Source organism: Leptosomus discolor, chromosome 5, assembly GCF_034619465.1.
Source record: "Leptosomus discolor isolate bLepDis1 chromosome 5, bLepDis1.hap2, whole genome shotgun sequence".
NCBI classification, from domain to species: Eukaryota; Metazoa; Chordata; class Aves; order Leptosomiformes; family Leptosomidae; genus Leptosomus; species Leptosomus discolor.
Genome location: NC_141395.1, coordinates 34,578,736 through 34,601,808, shown reverse-complemented (window position 1 = coordinate 34,601,808; position 23,073 = coordinate 34,578,736). Strand labels below are relative to the sequence as shown.

General features: G+C 38.6%; 1 protein-coding gene across 1 annotated transcript in view; it reads right to left on the bottom strand.

Moving 5' to 3' along the window:
* STAT4 (signal transducer and activator of transcription 4) overlaps window positions 1–22,582 on the bottom strand; it is a 39,176-nt gene extending 16,594 nt beyond the window's left edge. The window contains exons 1-8 of the mRNA XM_086465945.1: window positions 22,455–22,582; window positions 20,769–20,913; window positions 7,429–7,527; window positions 6,560–6,652; window positions 4,556–4,634; window positions 2,804–2,889; window positions 1,751–1,902; window positions 369–527 (exon numbers count right to left, since the gene is read on the bottom strand). Coding sequence (XP_086322071.1) covers window positions 369–527; window positions 1,751–1,902; window positions 2,804–2,889; window positions 4,556–4,634; window positions 6,560–6,652; window positions 7,429–7,527; window positions 20,769–20,913; window positions 22,455–22,582 — 941 coding nt within the window. The remainder of the gene's footprint in view (window positions 1–368; window positions 528–1,750; window positions 1,903–2,803; window positions 2,890–4,555; window positions 4,635–6,559; window positions 6,653–7,428; window positions 7,528–20,768; window positions 20,914–22,454) is intronic.
* Window positions 22,583–23,073: the final 491 nt, after the last annotated feature.

Below are 23,073 nucleotides of genomic sequence, written 5' to 3'. Positions count from 1 at the left end.
AAGACTAGGAACTAATTAGCACTTGCTACTTTACTTAAAAAAAAAACCCCAACCAACTCACAACTTTTATCAGCAGGACATACCATAAATCCTTAAATCATTTTGTGTGTTCACAGTGTTAGAGTCAGAACTTGATCACAAACCCTTAACTGCTACACACAAGAAGCTGCCTGGCACCTTCAGCTTCTAGAAGTTTTGATGACAGCTGTACATACTTTTTATATTGGAAAGTTGGTCTTTAAGATCCTCAGAGACTCAAACTGTTTGTGTGGTTTTGTTTGTTTGTTTCTTAACAATATGGTCACATGGCTGCCAATAAATTTGTGTCAGTTCAGGTAAAGTTATGTAACTGACAATGGCTTACGCACTTCCGGAAAAGATTGTAGAGCAGAAAGTTGACTTTTTCCAGCAGCTGAGGTCTTTGCACTGGGATAGGGTCCCCATCGTAAGTCAGTCTGGTCAACAGTTCGTCTAGTTTTTCTAGTTGCCTTCTAACTTGAAAGAGACTCTCTGCCAGCAGAGTAAAACTACAGCAAGAGAAACAATTAGTTTGCATTCTTTCACATAAACAATTTCTTAGAACATAATGGCTACTGAAGTTCTTGCTTAGGGAAATCGGAACCATTGGTGCTTTCTAGCTTTATCCAAACTCACGTCTGTTCATCTTCTGTTTATATATATATATATATATATGTATATAAATGTATCAGGCAAATTACCTACTTTATTTTCAAAGATAAATATTTATGCAACAGGCCTCACCAACAGCAACGCAATGCTGTCTGTGATAGTTTGGAAGAAATACAGACATGTTCCAGATGTTTTGCATGCAGGGCACTTGTGCCAATTTTAATTCTTTCCTACAGCTCAGTAGTTTTGCAAAATGTACTCTTTAAAAAGATAACATTTGCTTAAAATGAGCAAGTTACCAAGACCAAGACCGAGGAAGTGTAAAAACAATAAAGAAAATCAAATCCAAACACACTTGCTAACAGTTTAATATGGGGTATGTGTGTATAAAATCACATTTTCAAAGCTATTTTTAACACCTTCATTGAAAAAAAAAAACCCAAACCTTCAGTGGGGAAAAAAACTCTATACAAAAAAGGTAAAAAATACTTTTTTCTTCAAACTTAAAAAGGTTCTTGGTTGTTGTCCTTCCTTTTTTCTTCTTACTTTTTACTTCACCTTTTCCAGAAGAGAAGTTTGATGGGAGAGAAGCGGCCAGGATTTGATGTTCTCTGGCTGAATTATCTTTTTAAATATAATGCTATTTTCTTTTTATTTGCAACTTCAGAGTTGCCATCACAGAGACTACTGCCATTCAATTCCCGTGTAGTTTGAAGTCTGGAGGAGTGATGTACCTAGTGAGTCAAAGCATAAAGTGTCTACCTAGCTCCTGCCTAGACAAAACTCCCACTGTCCTCAGTGACAAACTCAGTCAGCACAGTTCTTACTCAAGCAAAACTCCAGAGAGGGTATGTATCACGTATCTGGAACAACTGTCAAACCAAAAAAATGAGTGACTGCCACAGCTCAGGCTCAACAGTTCACTGTAATGTTACTAATTCTCAATAGCAAATGTTGTCCACAAAACCAAATTGAATTTCTAGTTATTTACTTGCTTAGCTGCCAATGAATTTGCAGCTGTTGCAAGGTAGCAACGCAACTGATCTAAAGGAATGATTATTTCGTGTGCAGCAGACTTCCTGTGGTTTTCAGTGGAAACACAAGCTCAAGGCAAGTTTACCAGTTCTGGAGCTGATCAAGCCCACCGTGGAGAGGACCTCCAATGCAGGCAATCTGCTGCCGTCTCTTCCAGTCCAGCAGCTCTTCAGTCAGCATATTGCTCATAAGCATATCGATTTCATGAATCACGCGCCCTATTTTACTGAGAACTTCCTGTAAAATAGGAAAGGTATCGCAAACTGACCACAGGGAACGGCCACAAAATTCAGCAATTGTCATAAAGTGCTGATTACATTTTTTTCAATTATTCTGAAAGTAACCGTATTTAGTCCCTACCACTTCAGTCTCTTTAACACAGAGGTGACTGGATTCATCACCCGTTGTACTTGAAATTAATCTGAATCTCTACAAACTCTTCCTCAGTAAAACTTCTTTTCTTTTTGGGGGGCGGGAGGGAGGATTGTTGCATTCTTTGTGGGCATAGCACCTCCAAGAAGTTGACTCTTGCAAGCACTATCAAGGCCAAAATGTTCTCCTTTTGTTTTGCTTCATATCCAGTGCATTGTTTTTTTGCTTGCTTGCCTTTAACCATAAAAAGTACATGGACTCAAACAAATTGCCTAAATGTACTGTTTTCTGTGCCAGCAAAGAAGTGGTCAGGGGAATATTTGTCATATTTGCAAGTCTTGGTTGCTGAACAGAGCAAGGTACCATTGGTGTGTGGTTGGGTTTTTTGTTCATTTGTTTTATTTTCTTTGCAGTTTTTAGATTACATTTATTTTGAACACTTTTTATTTACTTTAAAAGCTACAGCTTGCCAGCTAAGTTATTAATTTAGCACAGTATGTAAGAGGTCCTGTTAAGTGTTGCCCTTGCCTCGCTTCTAAGGTATGTAGAACCGTATCCTTGATTGAGCTTTACTTAATTGCCAATTTCTTAACTGCTAGTCAAAATCCCCCATACCCACCCAAACCTTTTGTGGATTAACTCTTACATTATTTGCCTGTTCTTCTGAGAGGAGAATTTAAAAAGGCACGCATATGCATTTGAGTATGTGGTGTGGGAATAAGGGGAGAAGGCAAACGAACCACAAATGATAAAACATGTCACTAACCTTTCTCTTGTAGTCTAAAGTATTGAGCATCGCTTGCAATGCCAACATTTCCTGTTTAATGAGAGCACTGTTTTTGTCGCTCTGCTCTGCAGGGGGTGAAAAAAATCGGTATAAATGCATGTGTGGGTGCATGTGCATGTTTCTAAGGGGAGGAGGGGAAAAAACCACGACCAGACTGCAGCATGAACTAGTGAAAAAAATAAACTGCAGACATCAGTAGATTATGTAATAGTGTATTTCATTGGAATGGACTAACTTTAGTACAAGTTTAAGATCAGGTTTTATGACTCCTTTCTTTAGATGTGTATGTGGAACAGGAAAAGGTAGAAAACATACAGATGATACCTAGAACTCTATAATTTCTTATTCATGTGCATTCTCATGTGTATTATGTACATCTGGCTTGGATCAATGATTGATCTGTACAGTAGTGTGTAATCTGAAGTATATTTGTGGTGTTAGTAGTTAGACTAAAGTTCTTTGGGCCTGATGAGAATTACACGTGTGGCTCAGAGAACGGAGGTTACGCATTTGAAAAAGAGAGAAAGTGTTCATTGCAGTGGGGATTTCAGCAGCCGGGAGTACTGATCACTGGGTATTTCCCCCTCTCCGTAACTTTTTCCTTCTCTGGATCATACATTAGTTCCAAGCTTCCCCAAGCTTGCCCCGTGTGCTTTCATATGCAGCTCTTCCCCCGCCCTCACCTTCCCCCACCTTTTGCTCTTCTTGCATCTTTCATGCTACCTTCAAAAAAGAAATTGGTGCCGTCTGTGTCTCTGCTAAGCTCTGGATTGACATCTTCCTGTTATGTTAGGGTAGATGTTTCAACAGAGTTAGACAAGTAACTGATGGTCAGCTCAGCCACAGCAATTGCTTACACATATTGTAAGGTACTTCAAGCTGGCTGTGCCGGTGTAGGGCATTTATTTGCGTCAATAAATTGCAGCAAAATTTTAAGCCCTGAAAGTCATTTATGTAAGCATGTTTTATTTTGCAAGTGGGGCAGGCTTCAATCATGTGCATGCTCAATAATTATGATTGGCCTGATGACTAACAACTCATTAAACCATGGCAACTTGATCTCTTCAGATTGCCCCGCCAAATCCAGCCTTAAACATACAGGGTTGACATGTTTAAGAACTTGGACGTTTTAAGCCCAGTATCTTTGCATGTTCAAAGGGAGATAATGTGGAGTTATCTGAGCAGACACAAGTGGACCTCAGTTTCTTTTCTGAAAGAGATCATGCAAGGACTGTTGCTGTGTGCAGATGTCAACCACCACAGGCTGGTCAAACATGCATTCAGAGTGCTTACCATCTGGTTATCACCACTGTGGTCAGAAAAGAACAAAAAGCCAAGTTAGAGGCTAAAAAAATCAGTTTTGCACAAATCTACTCTGGGAAATAAGAGGCTCTTCCCCATTCTGCCAAGGAAGGGCCATGCCAAAGTCAATGAAATTGAAAAATAGGTTCTTTAAATTAAGAAAATTACCACTTTTCATGCCATTATGCAGCTTATCTATAGAAAATAACTATACTTGCTTGACAAGATCCTCTTAACTCCAAAAGAGGCATTATGTTCTAAGACATAAACTAAAGCTTTATGATAAACTTTAGCTTTATCTACACTAAAAATCTGTTTTTATGTTTCCATGTATTATCTGGGTAATGCACAAAACCCCCTGATACTGGGGCCTAGCTGCAGAATCAGCCATTTCCTAGAGAATCTAAAAATGATTATAAAAACTCTTACCTAAGCTTTGTATTGTTTTGTACCTGAAGTCAAATTCCTCTTGCAAGTCTTCCAAGTATTTGACATCTTGGTCAGTCATCTTTCCCGGGAAAAAGAAAGTAAAATTATTTGTGTGTTCACAGTGATGTAAAAAGGAATTTGTTTTGTAATAGACAAATGCATAATGTAGTATTTTCCTTGCCTACCATTTGAAAATCCCTAAGTTGTCCTGGGAACTCTGGTTTCCTATCTTGTAAACTTTAAAAAAGACGATTGAATTATAAATGCACATTTATAACTACAGATTCATTTTACTTCTTCAGAAAGCCATTATTCTCTCTCCCACGGTCAAACAGTCATTGATACAGATTAACCATTTCTTGTTTACAAGTTCAATGATACAGTGGAAAGTAGGAATGATTACATTTATCCTGAGATAAATTGAAATTATTATGCCAATAATGTAACTCTCTCCTTGGAACTTTAAAGCAGGGCAAATGGATAATTTTGCATTGACTTCAATGGAAATTGGAATGGGGTGTGCAAAGCCAAGAAAGGTGGAGCTAGAGACAGGAGCAGAGTTCAGAGACTTTATTTAGAGAATTACTTAAGACTTTGGGTAAAGAAATGAAACGTTATTGCTGCTTTGGCTTTTTGCAAGGGTTTGTTTTCGTATGTACTGCAAAAAGTTTAGAAGGTGTTTTCTAGTAACCAAACAATGGTAATTCAAAAAAAGACACATCAAAAGAAAGAAAATGAAACTGTAAAAAAAATAATCTGGTTTACTTCGAAGGTCTGTTTGTGTGCTGTTTATAGGACGCCTTGATTCTGCCAACAACTCATAAACAATACTTTTTAGTTCCCCGAGATATGCGTGATAAGTGTCTGTGAAAATACAAAAAACTAGTTTGCTAAATTAGGATACACGGAATTTTATTTCCTCTATTTTGGAGACTAAATTTTTAAATTATATGTGTAAAGTATGAAATTACATACACAATCAGCTGGCTGATTTCTGTGTTCAACTTAATTACTTACAAAAACAGCCTTGTATCTAGAAATCTCTCTCATTTTCCCTGGTCTTTCAGGGATGGCTGCACTTCCCCACACAGGCAGAAGGAGCAGCATGGTATGTTGCTTTTGCTCTGCAACTCTTATAACTTTATACATAGATAGAGATCTAGTATCACATTCTTCTAAAGCTAGCTTTATCCTTTTAAGGGTTTCATCTCTCTAACCCTTCTTCCCTGTGTAGGGAGACACTGATGAGAGAATGCTACTAGGACCTCTTTCCAGTATACCAGAAGTGTGTTGTTCCTGAACAGCATATGGACAGGTATTGAATATGTAACTTCTACATTGAGACCTCTGCAAAGCTGAAAGTGGGGCTGGAATAGCAAAAAGGCTGTAGGTAATCTGAATCCTTATCCTGCCTTGAACTGAACAGGCAGGTATTCTCTGACTGAGCTTTCAAGGTCTCTATGGGACATAGCTGCAAGTTTGGCTCAGCCCAGCTCTGCCCTGCAATGGTATGGGAAGCTCCCGGAGAATTGTTACCATCAGCTGGCAATGTTCTTCTCCTCTCACACCTCCAAAACGCGTAATTATGTCACGTAGCCTTCAGCTTTACGAAGATCTTGGTATGCGAGTTGCAGGTCACAAAGGCTAGGTACTGCTGACCCAGCTAAAAGAGGCGAAGTTGCAGAAATATATTTATTGAACCTCACATCTTTTTAGAAGATAGTAGGTATGTTCTTACTGCACTCAGTGGTCTGCCTTCAACTTGTACAGAGATGAGTTACCTTTAAAACAGGTAGCTCTTGCACTGAACCCAGAGCAGCTGTAAAAACCTGAGGATCCAGGTATGTCCTCTATAGTTAGTCTGGGCTTAGGTCCTCCGAATAATGGAAAAGGGTTGGTGCAGCTTGTTAGCAAAACTATTTGTGCTACCCAACTTAAAGATAGTTCAGGTATGTCTATATGGAAATCATGTCTGTGTAGACAGCAAACAGGACAAAAAAATACCTGAGCACTATTCTTGATGGCTGACACCTTGTGTTCTACGTTTCTTTGTCGTTCTGAAACCACAGAGTTCTGCAGAGACTTTTCCAGTGGCCCCTGGAACACATTGAACGGATAATGGGTGGATGAGTAATAATAATGAGTGATAGTAACTGTACTGCAAGTTCTATCACAGAGAGGGAGTTCAGAAGCTGGTCTTCAACCAGCTGGAGACTAGTGTAAACAGATAAATCTGTTTAGTTCCACAGATTTGAAAAACATGGTACTTTAATAACCAAAAGGTGAAAGGGTGTGGGTATACCGCAAATGTAAAACATCTGGGAAATTAAAGAAACTGAAACAAGGATTATTAGATTTCTGAAAAAGACCACAATACTCGTATAAGTATATGTATTACATCCACAAGTGATTAAAAAGAACACATTTGACTTAAAAATTCTGTCTGGGTTTTAACCATGTAACAATTTCCCCAAAATAGGTTTTATATGTAATTTTAAAGTTTCTTCCTTCAAACAACATAAAATCAATGCCTTTGCAACATATCAGGTGGAAAGTCTTTTGCATTGCATAATTAATATGAACTAATGCATTGCATAATTTAAAATATACACATCTGTTTTGCAAAGAACAATCTCTTTAAAGCCTTTCCCACAGATTAAAGTCTTTGAAGATTAGCTGTGACATAGAAGTCACTTATAGCAATGTTTGCAGCAGCAGAGCCACTAATGAAGTACAAACATGAGTTTAAAGGGCAATGTTTGGCAATCCCCAGTGCATACAAATCACTCTAGTGCAATGAGAGGACAGGATTTGGTCCTAAAAGCATGTCAGCAGATTAACATGGAGCAGATTAATGAAATGTGATTCGTTACCTGTACAGGCATGCTAGCTGCAGCCAGTATTCTTCTTTCTTCTCTTAAACAGTTTGAGATGATCACTGCTATATGCATGGGATTACCATGATATTTGCCCTGCAAGCACAAGTAAAGACAACTTTCAAAAATTCAGAATTCAGGGTGTCCCTCTGGAAATCACAAACAATGTGCTTCAGTCTGTGAGCTACAGCTTGGTGTGGGTGGAAGAGACTCCCCTACTGTTCTTGACCTTTGTTAGTGCTGGTTCAGCCTTGCAATGCAGCATCAGTTAGTGCCATTGTCGTAAAATATTCTTAACAATGTTCTACAGAGATTATAATGATACAACTGAGATGTACATAATTTAAAGATGAAATTGCTCCACTGCTAACGCAGCTGTTTTGAAAGGGCTTTCCTGTCAGCCTATGCTGTGCACGATTTTACCATGTCTTCCATTTTAATAGGATGTTGCTGTTAGCATGTAGCGCTTCTGCCAACAAAAAATTGTAAGGACATCAATATGGTAATGATGCAAGCAGAAAAGCTTCCTCGGCATAAAGTAGAAGACATATTTTAATGCCGATGAACAATTTTTCTCCTTCAACAAATAATGTGTCTAAGATGAAGGAAGAAGCAACTCTTGTCCCAAGCCAAAGAACCGAAAAATGTCTATATTTTTACACCATGGTAAATAAGGTGCAGAATTGCTGATATGTGACTGAGGACTGGGCACAACTTGAACTAATATTGATTTGTGCTGTATTTATCAAATTGGAATGATTGAAGACTTTCAAGCAGCTTCTTTCACGGTGATGTATTCATTCAGTGTTTCTCAATATTCTTCATGCCTTTTATTCAGTATTCACATATCCGTCATTCAGATGCCCTTTATTCAGTGCTCATAGTTTTCAGCCATTTATTAGAATTAATCCAGTTAATTTCTTTTCCTGTATGGTTTCCAATTCTGGACTTGTTCTATTTTCCCTTCTTTCTTATTAGTTTTTATTCTCATCATCTGAATGTGGCACAAAAAATTTATACATACTTAAATTGATGCTGTATTGTCCTTTGATATCTCATACCAATTGTATTAGAAACAAGGGTGTGAACACATCTAACAGAAACATGAACACACTGCTTCAATAGGCCAACTACTACTATGACACTGAACGTATATTTCTAGCACTTTTTACTAGACAGACAAAATCAAATAATTTCCTGTGTGCTTTTGCATGAAATCTTAATAATCTGAAAGACTTTTTCATAATACGTTTTGACTTCAATTACAAGATGAAAAAATGTTGTATTAAAAATGGTAATTTCAATCATGGAGACTTGGTTTGAGCTGCTTGGTATTAAACATCATGCTGTTGGTAATACTGTGGTTCCAGGTAGAGACTAAGGTGAAAGACACAGGACTCTTTAAATAACAAAATGTTCCCTTCTAGAGAAGCTTTGACTGTCATGGCATTGTTAGCAATAAAACTAAGCTTTCTAACGTTTCTAGGGTTTCTGAAGTCTTCTCAGAATGAAGAAAGTACATGCCCCACAGTGCAACCAGTGCACACCCAAAGTAGTCCCAGTGTTGTGCCTCCTTTCATTTCTTTAAAAGCAGTTCAGGGTGGTGCTTTACTCCAGCAATCATCTATATCAATTACCCTGAGGAATGGGAGTTACGGACTAGACTGTGATTTTAGGAGTTTTTCTGGAAAAAAAGTGGTGAGTGATACTACCCCAGGACACACTATGTCTCAGATGAAACACTAAGCACTTGCTCCCTGCCTGCTACTTGCTGGGCAGTGAGGAGGGATTTAACATTAAAGTTACACTGCTGATTTTCATGTCAAATGACAATGCCAAAGATCTGCCATTACTTGTTTCTCCCTGCCAGCTTCTTGGCCATAAGGGTAGTAACTACGTTCTTGCTACACGCTTCCTTCAGCACAACTGAACTTCAGGTCCAGGAATATATCTGTAGTCCCCTGTATTAAGCATATTCCCAGCTGTCTCTGCATAGTGTCAGGATGTAACTTTGGGAAGGGAATACAGGAATGTGGGAAATGGCTACGATCTTCCTGCAAAAGATTGAGCGGAGCTTTACATGGAAGTAAGGTAAGGGTAGGGTCCAACAGCAACAGCTGGAGCAAATTTATTGCTGCAAAGAATGGTTGTGGTCCTGGCTGTGTGGTGCCAGCCCTTGTCTCGGGCCTGTCCGGTGCCTGTCTGACTCCTTAGTGAGCCAGTCCAGATTGCTAACTGGGATGGAAACTACTCGTGCTTTTTTGCTGAATGGATTTTCTGCTCCTCAGTGGACTGAAACTGCTCAGCGAAGACAAGTTTATTGTTAAGGACTAGCACACATGAAGTCAGGAAAGGTTGGCTGGGAGAGGGTAGAACAGGCCTGCCTTGTTTCAGCTGCAGTCACTTGTATCACCCAGCCTGTCTCCTCTGTCTGTACCTTGATTAGAGGAAAAAAAAGCCCTGTTTTTAACAGGGCTTGGGATGAAAGCTGTGGTGAGAAATATGTGACTGGGTGTAATTCACTGATGTGCATATTAATTCTTCAGTTAATGTCTGTTAATTTCTGCTTGTTCCTGTTGGTCTTTTTTTCTGGTAGAACAGGGTCCCACCTTCCACATAGATGGCTAGTTTATGAGGACCATACCACACGCTGGTATCTGCAGGCTATCTGAAGCTCCAAAGCTTGAGGAGTGTTTAGTCACGGCTTACCATCGCCCAACACAATTCAAGAACTCTAAGGCTTCATGGTTGCCTTTTGTCTTTGCCCTGAGACAAAACATAGTCCAAAAAAAGCTATTTAACAAAGTCAAGAAGAAATAAAAATCCTCTCTTGGAACTGGAAAATGCATTTATGTAGATGACGCACTTCAAAAAAAATCCTCTGACAGTGGGATGCTTTAAAATCCCCCACAAAAAAATGCCAGGTATTAGGGACTTTCCTAGCATTTCTAGATACTATTCATATGCAAAACTTTTAAACTCTCTCTCTCTCTTTTTCTTTGTTTCATTAAGAGAAAACCATCTGAATCAAGTGATGAAGTGAAAATTCACTTTTTTTTTTTCCTCTTTCTCCTCTAACTCATAAAGTTATAGTAACAAGCTGTGCCCTTAGTGATTCCCATACTTGTGCCTGTCTGGTGCTTGTTCAACTTGATTCAGTTTCAGCAGGCACCAAGCAGGTTGATAGAGAACTGCTACTTGCCCTGAAGCAGCAGCCCCTCGGAGAAAAGCTGGAATAATGGTGAATCTGCTTCCCTTTTTGATAGATGCTCTGACTGCTGGATGGTTGGCGCAGAGCTGAGTTGTGTGCCACAGCCTGAGCGGGCATCCCCTCCTGTCGGTCTTGAGCTCTCTCTCCTAGGATGGCTATATTCGTACAATATAGGCTCTACTGGATAGGCTTTTTAGCAGATTGATTGCCATCCAACAACAATAAATTGATAAATAATAAGTTGTAACATAAAATATCTCCATAATTTATTAAATAACAGTAATTATTAAAAGTCACAATAACCAATATATTTTGACTCTGTTAAAAGAATAACACTGCATTTTTTCTCCCCAGGATTTATACTTCTCAGAGGTAATTACACTTCAGAATGTGCCACTCAGTATTCCCTTATTATCTGTCTACTGCCAACTCTTGCTGTTCTGCATTTCCATTTTTTCTTTGGTTAAGGGCAGAATTTGCTCAAGATGACATCGGCTTCTGAATGCCTAATTGAAAATTATTTCCTATTATTGAAAGAGGTAGTATAAGTTGGAAAATAGAGGAAATTTAACCAAAAAAAGGCTTGAGATGGGGAAATCATAACTTAGTGTGACGTAAGCATTGGCACCCAGGAAAGGAGGAAGGGTGTGGATTCTGTACTTATACAAAATTGTATTATTAAGTTTAGATACTTATAGAGAAAACTTATAATTGTCTTTTGATAAATGCCAACAAAAAGAAATTGAGGATTCACTTTGCATCTGAAGTTTCAAATGGAAACCTAAGCCTCATCTGCTAGTATTACTGTAATTCTGTTGTTCTTAGAAATTTTCTTTCTCCTTTCTTCCACTTTGATGAGGTCCTCCATATCAGGATTTACAACAAATGATCTTATTTGGAGTGGCTTCTCAATAACTACAAGCATAATGCTAAGTTTAAGCAAACAGGGGAAATTAAACTTTCATTCTGAACATGTGAAAAGTTTCTCTGAATGCTGATGATGTTTCCTCAAGAGGAAACCTTCCTACCACTGCTCAGCATGCACTCTCTACTCCAGAGGCATCTGTTGTGATAGTGTCTTACTAGATCATGAAGAAAAACAGAGGCATTTCTGCAAAAACAATTTATACATTATGGTGTGCAGAGTTTAGACCCTTTAGCCAAATTTTAAAACAGCTGGAACTATTTGGGATATATTAAGATACATGAAACAGTGGCTGGGGAAATGCAAGATTTGATTCTGTAAGTTGTAAGATCATGGAGAAACTTTAAAGTACATATTGTGACACTTTAAAATACATGTGCTTTTAAAAAGAACACCAAACAACTGTCAGTTTTAGTATCTGAAATTTACTGCTTTTCCTGAGGTGAATGAAGAAATCTAGACCAGAGGCTCATTCTTATACTTTTCTTCCCATTTCTTTTTTTTTTTTTTAGTTTTCCTGTGGGCAGCTCCATCACAAAGTTGATCACTTCCAACCACAGTAATACTGTCCAGCTTTCTTTTCATGCTTCAAAGGTCTCTCTATACTGCGTACATTTATAAATGAATACCATATATGCACCATTTGAGTATCCTGACTCTGTTTTTAGTGAATAAGTAGAGGATTAGGTATTAGTGATTGTTGGTCTCTACTTGTAATGTAGAAGGATGCGCCATGCAACCTTTAGAATGTCAGTCGGGGGTTTACCTGCTTATCTCCTGGTTTTCAAGGTGACCTAAAAAGGATTTGAGTAGGTTTTAGTGCTTTCTAATTCTGAAAAAGTGTTTCAGAATTTAGTTGTTTTTTTTTCCCCCTGCTTTTCTCATATTTCTTTCTTTTTTTTTTTTTTTAACTATCAAAAACATCAGGTGTATTTTTTTTTGTTTCTGCTAGAAATATCCTGCCTGAGCCTTTTAATTGCATACAATAACAGCTTTACTCGGAGGCACAGAACCGTTAACTAGTATGACTGTTTATGTATTTGTTGAAGTTGAATGAATATTTAAAGAAGCTGATGGAAGGGAGGTGGGACATGGAGACAGAGAAAACAGGATTACAAAGTCAAGTGAAAATACATTTTCTTCCCTGTTGCTCACTTGTGATATGCTTATTTTACTAAGTCTGATACTCAGCATCTTTCTAGATAAGCAGATATCTCATCTTTCAGGTATTTAAAAATCAGGGAGAAAACCCCCTTTCTTTATTGTTTTATTTTTTAAAGAAAAAACCCTGTGATATAGTTGTGTATCTCAAAGAAATGTGTGGGTGGGAAGTCATAACCATACACACTTATTTCCCATTTTCACCTTCAAATATGACAAACAACATTTTGCCTTGATTTGTTTTCTACGTTTGTTTATGCATCCAGGCAGAAAGTCTAATGAAGACAGTACTAGGATATAAAGAAAGAGTTAGTCCTTGTGTTACCATGATATATATGAAGTGCTTGGAAGTTTTTTGAAAGCCGGTACTTAAACAGGTGATATTCTTACTAAAAAAATGTGTTTTTCTACTAGAAAGATGGCTCTGTTTTATCTAGGTCTTTAAGAGGAAGTACCTGTGACACTATCTATTTAGACTGCTCTCATCAGACTTCTATTTTTAGATTTCCCCTTCCCCCTCTCAAAATACATGAGAGAACTTAAAGGCAACCTCATTGTTTTAGACAACTACTACGATGTGTGAGAAGCCCTAATACATAGGTCTGTAGCATTGTAGTTCTGCTTTCCTCATATTGTATAGTGTGCAACTTCCAAAAGATCGTACATTTTTTGGGGGCATGTGCAACTGAATTGCAATAGGCAAAGCTGTAAAAGCACAGTGCAACAGCTGTAAAGACAGAGATCTCTTTTTCCATCCCCCCAGTTTGTCCCCAAATGCTGCTGCTGAGTCCCTCCCAGCAGACACTAAAACCAGTCAAGGAATGGTCTATAGAAACAGCAGATTTCTGAGCAGGTAGGATGAGATACAGCTACAGAAAATCTATGTCTGTAGGTCTCATCAGATAGTGGAGCTGTGCTGCCAGGGGGGATGAACAATGTAGCAATTCTTCTTATTTAAATGAGATTTATTTCAGAATAAATAAAAGTACATTGTTCCCTATGAAAAAGGGTAAAACAACGGAGGAGAGAGAGGAGTGATTCCTGCCTCCTGCCGCCCCCCCCCCCCCCCCCCCCCCCCCCCCCATCTTCTGGACACAAAGACCGTGGGTGGTATTAACTAATCTCTCAGGCAATGTTTTGACTGCAGCTGGGCCCTTAATACCCCAGAATGAACAAAGCCCACAAGAGCTTGTTTAGTTTGTTTACTTGTATTTTCACTTCTGTTTGTAAGTTATCTCTTATTTGTTCTACAAAACCAAACTGAAATGTTTATAAACTTAGAGTTGCATTCTCTAAATAACAACTAAGAATTCAAAAATATTTTACTTCTAGTAAGTAGCTTTTTTTTCAGTCTTGTATCAATCTTTTTTAAAGAATTCACCAGCGTGCAGTTGCTAGCCTGCAATCGCTAACAGCAGACAGCTAGCTGCTTTAGCGTACAGACTTCTGTACGGGGTTTCTCATTTGTACACCAAAATGTCTGTGAACAGCTTTAAGTGGAAAACGTACTGGGGGCAAGATGCTAATATGAAAAATCAATCTGAATTGTATTAGACAGCAGGACACACTGGTTCAAAATGCATTTCCTGCTATAATGTGTCACTTTGTTGATCTGGCAGGTTACATGTGCACTAAATTCATGTAAATAACACTTAGGAATGGATCTTCTGTGGTGTATTAGAAACTTTCTCTATTTTGTTCCATTCTCATCCAGTTGTAAGCTTTAACAGGAAACTGCAACTTAAACATCAATGGCTGTGTTTCCATTCTTCGCAACTGTTTCTTAGCACAGTGCTTATTAGAATTGTTTGTTAAGTACCAACTGGAATGTCCTATTTCAGATCTAATGCTGTTTTGTCCATTTTCTTTGATGTACTAAAATAAATATTCTTAGGATCCCTCATGCATGTACCTTTCTGGTACAGCAACTTGCGTAAACAGTCATCTGAACTAAAAAAAAAACTTTATATGTTCATTTTTGTTCTATCCGCAGAAGCACAAAGATGTTCAGTTTCATTACAGATGGAAACAAGCTGTGAAGTATAATCAAGACCCTGAAACAGAATCAGGAACACAATACTGTGTTACTGTTAGGTAGCATCACGTAAAATAAGATGCTATTTGTTACTTAGAAATACAGAGAATTTTCTATGGACAGAAGTGCAATAATGTTAATATATATTGATTAAGATGACAAAAGATACTTTCAGATGCTATTTCAGATCTTCCCATAAAAAAGTAGGGCTGTGTAGGAGAAGAAATACAACTAAAGTATTATTTCCCAACTCCATAGTATAACTATAGTACTTCCAAAACCTCATTTTGATATAACTGGTGGGTGTGAATTGGCAAATGTGGTGATTCTGCCTGATGTCTCCCTCTGTAAGCACACCCCAAGGTGTTAATGGTGTGCATGCAGACCTGCTCATTCAGGTAGAATCCCCATTGCCCTCCCTTCATCTTAGGCTTTAGCAGGGCTGCTGAGCGGATAAGTTCACCAACACCTCAGAATCTGCTGTATTAAATGAATATCATGAATATATATCATTTACAGCAAATTGTTCCTCAGAGCACACAGAATACTCATTAATTCAGGCTTCAATAGTAAATGAGCAGAGCAGCCTTTCTTCTTATTCCTGAAATCTGTTATTTCACTTTTATGCAGGAAGATTTATGTAATCAGACTTTCCCCTGAACACTGTAAACAGTGATGTGACACAGATGCACCTTGCCATTAATGAGAGGGGATTGCTTTCAAAAGTTGTTTTGAGACTAGAGCATAAATGAAAGTTTCAATTATGAGTAGGGCAATTCTGGGCATTTCTGCTTTTTCATGATGTAGTTGTCATGCACCCATCGCAGTGTGCAGCACAGCCAGTGGTTCTTCAGTTCCTGGGAGCCATGCATGGGCCAGGCTGCATCCCACAAGCTACATTTCGTCAAGCAGGTACCTGCTGAATGCTCCAAATATGCTTGGGGTGTGCAGGGGAAGAACATCCCTGAGATGAACATCACTGGACAACTCGGAGACCGACAAGCAATCGCCTGCCAGCACCATTCCTAAAAGGAGTGGTGGGACACTGGGGTATGGTGGCCATCTCCGATTGCCAGGCTACTCCGAGCCTCCCCTACCTTGGCTGCCCTGGTGCACTGCAGCTCAGCTGTTCTCCCCTAACCAAAGATTTTGGCATGCGAGTCGGAAACATGGACAGTGCCTGTCTTACATGTGTATCTCTATATTTCACTGGTTGTCTTTGTGTACTAAATGGACTCATGTATTGCACAGGAGTTTACATCAGGGATAGGTACACTGTCATTTAAAAACGTTCAGTCTGAAAATTAAGATGTAATTGATCACGGGTTAAGGTTGTGTGGGCTGTGGCATCTGCAGTTTGGTTCCTAGAAGTGCTAGGCAGCTCTTCTGAGCTTAACAGCTGCCCTTTACGTTTTGTTGTCAAGGCAACAGCACAAAACATCTCCCTGTGACTAATCTGCTTTGCTTTTCCTCATCTAGTTTTTAAGTAGGAGAATGAACCACAGACATGGTTTGCCCCCTCTTTCCCCCACTGCCTCGAAACGTTTTTGTCTCCTCATCCCTTTCCAGAACCGCTGCTGAGGGGAGCAGGGGTTCTGTAGGAAGATGGGCAGAGAATTTAACGTTAACAAGTAACTGTGCTGTACTGTCTCCCACTGAAGAGACAGCAACAAAAGGCTGCTCTGCTATAAAAATGAATCCAATTTACTGACTAGAGGAGTAATAATATGAAGTAAATATAAAGGATTTTAAACCTAAAATGTTGACCCTGATTTTAATGTATGTGCATTTATACCAGATTAATGTCAAGAAGCAATGTTTTAATGAAAGAAAGAAACAGAGAAGGAAATTACTGAGAGCTAGCAGTAACCTCAGCTGCTTAGCTAGGTTTTTTAGCATTATTTTCAAGTGCTTATAACGTTGTCAAATTGCATGATTCCTGGTCAATGCTTCTTTTTCGCCTCAAGATAATCTTGGAAGTGTCAGCAGTCTGAGCCAGAAATGCCACGTTCCATAGTTATTTCTCTAATGGTGAGAGAACAGGGATGGTCCCTCTGGCCTAAAAGCAAGGGTTCCAGGCAAACCCGTCTTCCTGCTAAGACTTCTAGTCTTTACCCTTCGCAATGCCCAAGATTGCCCAAAGCTTTGTGTTGCAAGTATGAGGCAGGCAAGTTCTCACTTCTTCCACTACTTCCATTGCTATTTACATGGAGCAGCTAAGATGTTTACATAAAGATGTTTCAGGTGAAGCTCAGAATAGAACATTTTCTCCATTTTATAACAAAAATGAATCCCAGGGAGATCTTTCAGATGGGGTGTGCTTGGCTGTGGTGCTGGTAACTCATAGGTATAATTCTCTTTAGATTCAGTAACAGCACCAGGAATCTGGATCCTAACACCCTGCAGCTGTCTAGCAAACAGCTGCACAAGCCATTTGTAAAGTGTGCCCTGCTTCGTCTTCTAAGGCTGTTCTTCATTAATGACCTAGTTGTATTTCTAATTAAACATTAGTCCCTCATTTTGCCTTTTATCAAGAGTTACAGATTGCTTTTGAGTGACTTGTGTGTGTTCTCTAATTTTAATTATTGTATTATTGCTATTGTCATAGTATTTAGGAACCTATACCATAGCTCAACACTGCATACTTAGTGATAAATGCTGGTTTCCAGCATTATCTAGTTTGACAAATATTACTCAATATTGGAACACAATTTGGCTCAAAATAATGAACAAACATTGCACTCAGATCATGTATTGAGGCTGAACAGCTTTGTGTGTAAGCACATGTATATGTGTCTGTACATCTGTGTGTGTGGTATAGAGGGGAAGGAAGAGGAGTGAACTGTGAAATTTCAAATAAGTGCTTGCGCTAGAGAGCAAAGCAGAGATAAAGGTGGGCTTATGGTAACTAACCTTCAGAGAGAAATCAAACCAACGCTGTTCGCAGAGTCACCAGAAATGAAAAGATGTTTACAAATGCAGCTTTCCTATTTAGGAACCCAGTTTTTCCTCCATCAAAGTTGGTGAAAAATCTCACTAGTTTTACAGCGTACCCTTCCAGTCTCCCTTTCTCTAGGTGGTATGTTGGGACAAAAGGGACCATGGGGCTGTACTGTGTGCAGCAGTACAGCAGCACCTTTTTTTTGGTGGTGTCTTGTGAAACTGTCACAAACTAGCCTAACTTGCAAGAGTTAGGTATCTGCAAGCACATCCAGCTGTGGGTGGGGAGCCAAATGCCCAGTTCCAACTTTCTCATATATTCAGCTATAAAATATAATCAGTGATGTATTAAAAAAATTAGACCCATAATTACATAATTTGCACACTCAAATTTAAGGGCATTACATCAGATCCTGTCCATACTATGTGTCATGTACAGTTCACAGTCCATTAATAATACCTGACAGTTAATAACAAGGATAGGATGTCAGCTGATTACAACTACTATAGCATTTTTTTCCTGATGTACTGACTTAACCAATGAAGAAATAATTTTAACAGCTGAAGCTCAGGAGACTGCCTATGCAGCTCTATAGAACATCCAGCCCATACTTTGGCTGAAAATGCATTTATCATCTATGCTCTAAAAATTAGAAGTTGTAACATAATATTTTACATAAAAATCCAAAATGCCTGTGTCACAGATTTCTTAAGACATAGTTTATTTGCCTTACCCAAAACAATAATAATAATAATGAAAAAAAAATTGCAAGAGTCTGTGGCCTGTAGAAATTATTTTGGAAATCAGAATAGACTGTGGGTGATAGTGCTAAAGGTCATAAGAAATCAGGAAAAGCTCTAATAGTGAAAGTGCTGTTCAGTATCCAGTGGTTCGCATGTGTATTTTGAAACTGAATGAGTAGCTTTTTATCTAAATACAGGTTATCTGCTGTCTTCATATAATGGAGAAAGGCCAACATTAGAGATGGAGAGCTGTTGTATTTTTTTTTTGCTCAGCTGGAAACATGTTACTGCAAAGTTCAAGACTGAGATCCTTTCTAATAAGCGTTACAATGAATCATACATGTCCTCTCAAGAAGTTCATAATGCTTTAGACTGCAAACCTACCGACCTTTGCAACCCAAGGGAGCAGAGAGACCTTGCTGCTTGAGAAATCTTAAGTCAGGGCCTTATGGTGCTACACAATGATAGAGAAAACAAGTTGGTGCATGTCGCATCTTGCATGGTATTTCTTTTCAAAGCCAGCAATCAAGTGAAATGATGGGTTAGGCTATTCCACATGGACCTTTACTGTTGCTTCATCTAGAGAAGGAAAAGACCAGTTCTAGTGCTGGCTGTGCTGCGGCTATAACTAGCATATGGTGACTATAACCTAGCTGTACAGTTGTAATGGGGATGCCTGAGCGTTTTGGCTTGTTCTGGAATTGTGACTCAGATCCTTGCCACCTGAGAAACCACTTAATCAGAAATCACTTAAAACTCCCCTTCTTTTGCTTTTCTGGAATAAACCTCTTTGCTCTGTGCTCTTGGGGAAGCACATCATAATATAATTTCCAAACATGCCAGGACTTAAAGAAAATGGTTTTCAGCCTCACCATTTTCACTATGGCTATTATGTCAAGTCATGTGTGTGGGCTCAAGGCCTGGTTACCTGTCTTAGTATGCCGAATTTCACAGGACATGCAGAGCTGCCACTTCAGGTTTTGGTAAAAATTTTAGAATAAAATAAATGGTGTGAAGAGAAGAAGGAGCAGTGAGAGACTTAAATTTTGTAGAGTCCTTCTGCATGTGCACATTGTGATGGGTGTAACTATAAATGTACAATCTTTTAAGCCAGGAATACACCAATGCAACTGCTTGTTTCGATGCCCTGGAATGCTCTTTCCACATGTATGCTACTGTGGGAGGATACCTTTACTAAGGTGATACAGCTCTGTCTCAGCCCTACTATGGTAAAGTGTGCCCAGACCATGACAGAAACAACAGGATTAACTTTTCTGCAGTCAAATCCAAAAGCAGTTAAGTAATTTTGCTTTTTGAGCAGTACTGAAATTCTGGATAGTGCTGCTGCACAAATTAGAAAAGAAAAAGCAACTTTAGTTTTAAGTTGCACAGGAATCCTTGCATAACACTGGAAGAAAAAGTGGTAGCAATGGAAATATTGTCATGTTTTTAAGCAGCCATCATTAGGGATAAAGGATAGAAAGACAAACAGCTATAAAGAGAATAAAATAATTGGCAAGGTCATGCTAAGATTTTCCAGACCAGTGAGTGTATAGATACATATATATATATAAACACCAAATAAAGAAAATGTTTTGCAAGCAATATAATTGTCATTTAAGTACTTATGGAAAACACCATCAAAGAAGAGAAAACCCCCAAACTGTCATTAAACTCAGACATGTATCTGTTTTATGCAGAAGACAGACAGATGTCAGGAAGTAGGTGACTAATGAAGTGGAACTCTGAGAATCCTTGCCTTAGATAAACAATCATTAGAGAAATATTCAGCCAATCAAAATAAACATCACTTTGTAGAAGCCTAGTGGAAAATCCTTTAAGCCACTCATAACAAATAATCCTAGCTAAACATAAAATGGCAAACATGCTAATGATTTACAGGGGTTTCTTTTTCTGGGTGCTGCTTTAAGTCCCAAATACGCATTTTTATTCCATAGTGAAATATCTGTATGTGTCTGAAAGGTGGTAACTACATTTATAATGAACATGAACATCCATAAGCACTAGTCTTGCTTTTAAGAGCTCAGTGATACATAGGTACACACAGAGCTAAGAAGTCCCAGCACTCTTATCTGAGCAGTGTGCATTAAAATGTGAATTATTGTTCCACAAAGTAACAAGCAGTGGAATTATTTTGAATTATCTTGTTGAACGCTTGGTGTTCCCATAGCTGCTTGGAGTCATAGCAAAAAGGACAGCTCTGAGCTGTGTACAGGAACAAACTGTGTTCCACAGAGGTCAGGCACTGCCTTTAGAAACCAGTATGAGTATGCAATCTGTCATCTGAAATAACGACTCACCTGCAGCAGCTTCCTGATTCTTTTCAGGTTGTGTATCAAGAGAAGATTCTTCTCCTGTGAAACACGGTCCAGCTGTTCATCCACTTGTATTAGCAAATTCTGTAAAAGGATTGTTGCCATTGCTTCATTGTTGGATGCAGCCTCCCTAAAGAATCAATGAATGAGAACCACACATGTTTAAAGTGTTGTAAAAAGTGTCAATCTATCTGTACAGAAAATGATAAACCATTCAGAAATCTACATAGAAAAAAAAAGGATTTAAATATATGGTGACTTGTATATAGCCAGAAGTTTCTGAATAACTGATTTTATGATCCTTTTATTTATATTCACAGAGATATGCAGCTATAAAGACAGGGTGAGAATGTTCTTAGCACAGGCTATGGAGTCAGCCAGAGGGTAGACAGCCAGGGTTTTCTAGTCTCTGGTCCAGTGAATATTTAAATATTTTTAGCCCACTTCTTGAGGAAATGGGGCTTATGCATACTGTCCCTCTTGCTCTGTCAGTCACACAGACATAATTCCTGAATTTGCTGCCCAGCTTCAGACAAAGCTGACACTGGGCTCAAAGTCCAAAAGATAGTAAATTCTTACAAATTTAACGGAAAACTGGCAGATTAGTAGAGAAGAGGAATCCAAATTACTGCCTCCACTGAGGAAAATGGCACTAATAACTTGCTCCAGGAGGCAACAGCCAGATGGCTAGTCAGCAGATTTATATCTTCACACCAGGCACCAGATGAGCCTCCACCCAGCCAAACTATTTGGGGATACAGGAAGACTCTGAAGCTACTGGTGAAGGGTATGTAGGGGACAAAGGACACAAACACATGCAAAGACCGGCTTTACTGGTTCTGCTGTTTATGGAACAGCTTGGTACATGAAGGGCAACAACATTAATGAGCAAAATAGAGGAAGATAGACTTTGGACTGCATGGCATCCTTGTCCTTGGGATATTCTTTCTCCTTGCCCCCTAAATGGCAGATGTCTGTTTGAGGTACGCCTGCTAAATCTGGTGATAAGGAGATTTTAATGTTTCCCATGTTCCTACAGCCCCCATAAATGCTGAGCTATAAACTATAAGGAAAGGTTTTATTCCTTAGCAGATTTTTTTTCCATAGTCCTCAAATAGTCTTGTAGATTTAGCTTGAAAAACTGAGATGTCTCTTCCTGGTAGAGCTAATATAAACTTTTTTTTTGGCATTAGTTCTGAATTTTCTTAAGATAACTACCCAGTGAATTCAATCCAAATTTGTGCATAAATTCACCTTCTAGGGAACAGTTCCTGCAAAGAGCTGGCTTGTTCCTCAAAATTATATATCCAGTTTTAAGTGCCGTTTTGTACAAGTGAATAATTTTGTGCTGCAAGAGGTAAATGCAGAACATTTCCATTGAAAACTAAGTTGCATTATTTTTTTTTCTATGAAAAACCTGTAATACCATTAATTTGCTAGACCATTTTTATTGCATTTTGTTTAGAAGTAAGTTCAAATGTAACCTCACCTCCAAACATCCCTTAAATTTAAACTTTGACAGTTCAACGGGCTAAATCCATAAATAGTGGAATACTATTCTTGGAGTGCAGCTGCCTGCACAGTTCACAAACAAGCACCCTAAAATCTGCCAGATAACAAAAGAATTGTTAGTGACCGAAATCATACAAGAGGGAATATATTGAATCCTACCAATCTTGGCTTTCTATCCATTGGGCTAGTAGGTGCCGGATTTCCATGGGGAAGTTATCATCATAGAACAGGTCTACCTGCTCCAAAAACTTTATTTCCAGTTGTTGAACTTGACTCCATTGGGACATACTGCAAAAGAAAATTTAAACAGGTTTGCCACTGAATGGTGAATATGAATTAATCATCCAAATTGCATAATCACTGATTTTCATCGTAGTTCTTGTTATGTACTTCAATGTTGCTGGTTTCTGTGTCTTTCAAAACAGACGCTACTTGACTGAAGACAGTCAGTTAGAGAAGAGGAAGAAAAGTGAGGAAGACCATTAAAAGAAGTTCTTAGCTTTTACACTTGAGTGGGCACCTCTGTCAATTTCCTTCCTTAATGTACATACTTTGGTGTACTGTATGATGCTTTATAAAGCAGGGAAATTTACACAGCATCTCTCATCAAAAGAAGTACCTTAGGATTGTACTCTTCAAATCCAGGTAAAACTATCCTTATGAAAAGGTAATAGAAAGCAGCGAATTTGCTCTCTTAGTGAATTCATACCACTAAAGTTTTTCCTGAAGCCATAATGGTTATATGTTATTGTGCTGTTCCTTGAGTCCTGCATTTTCT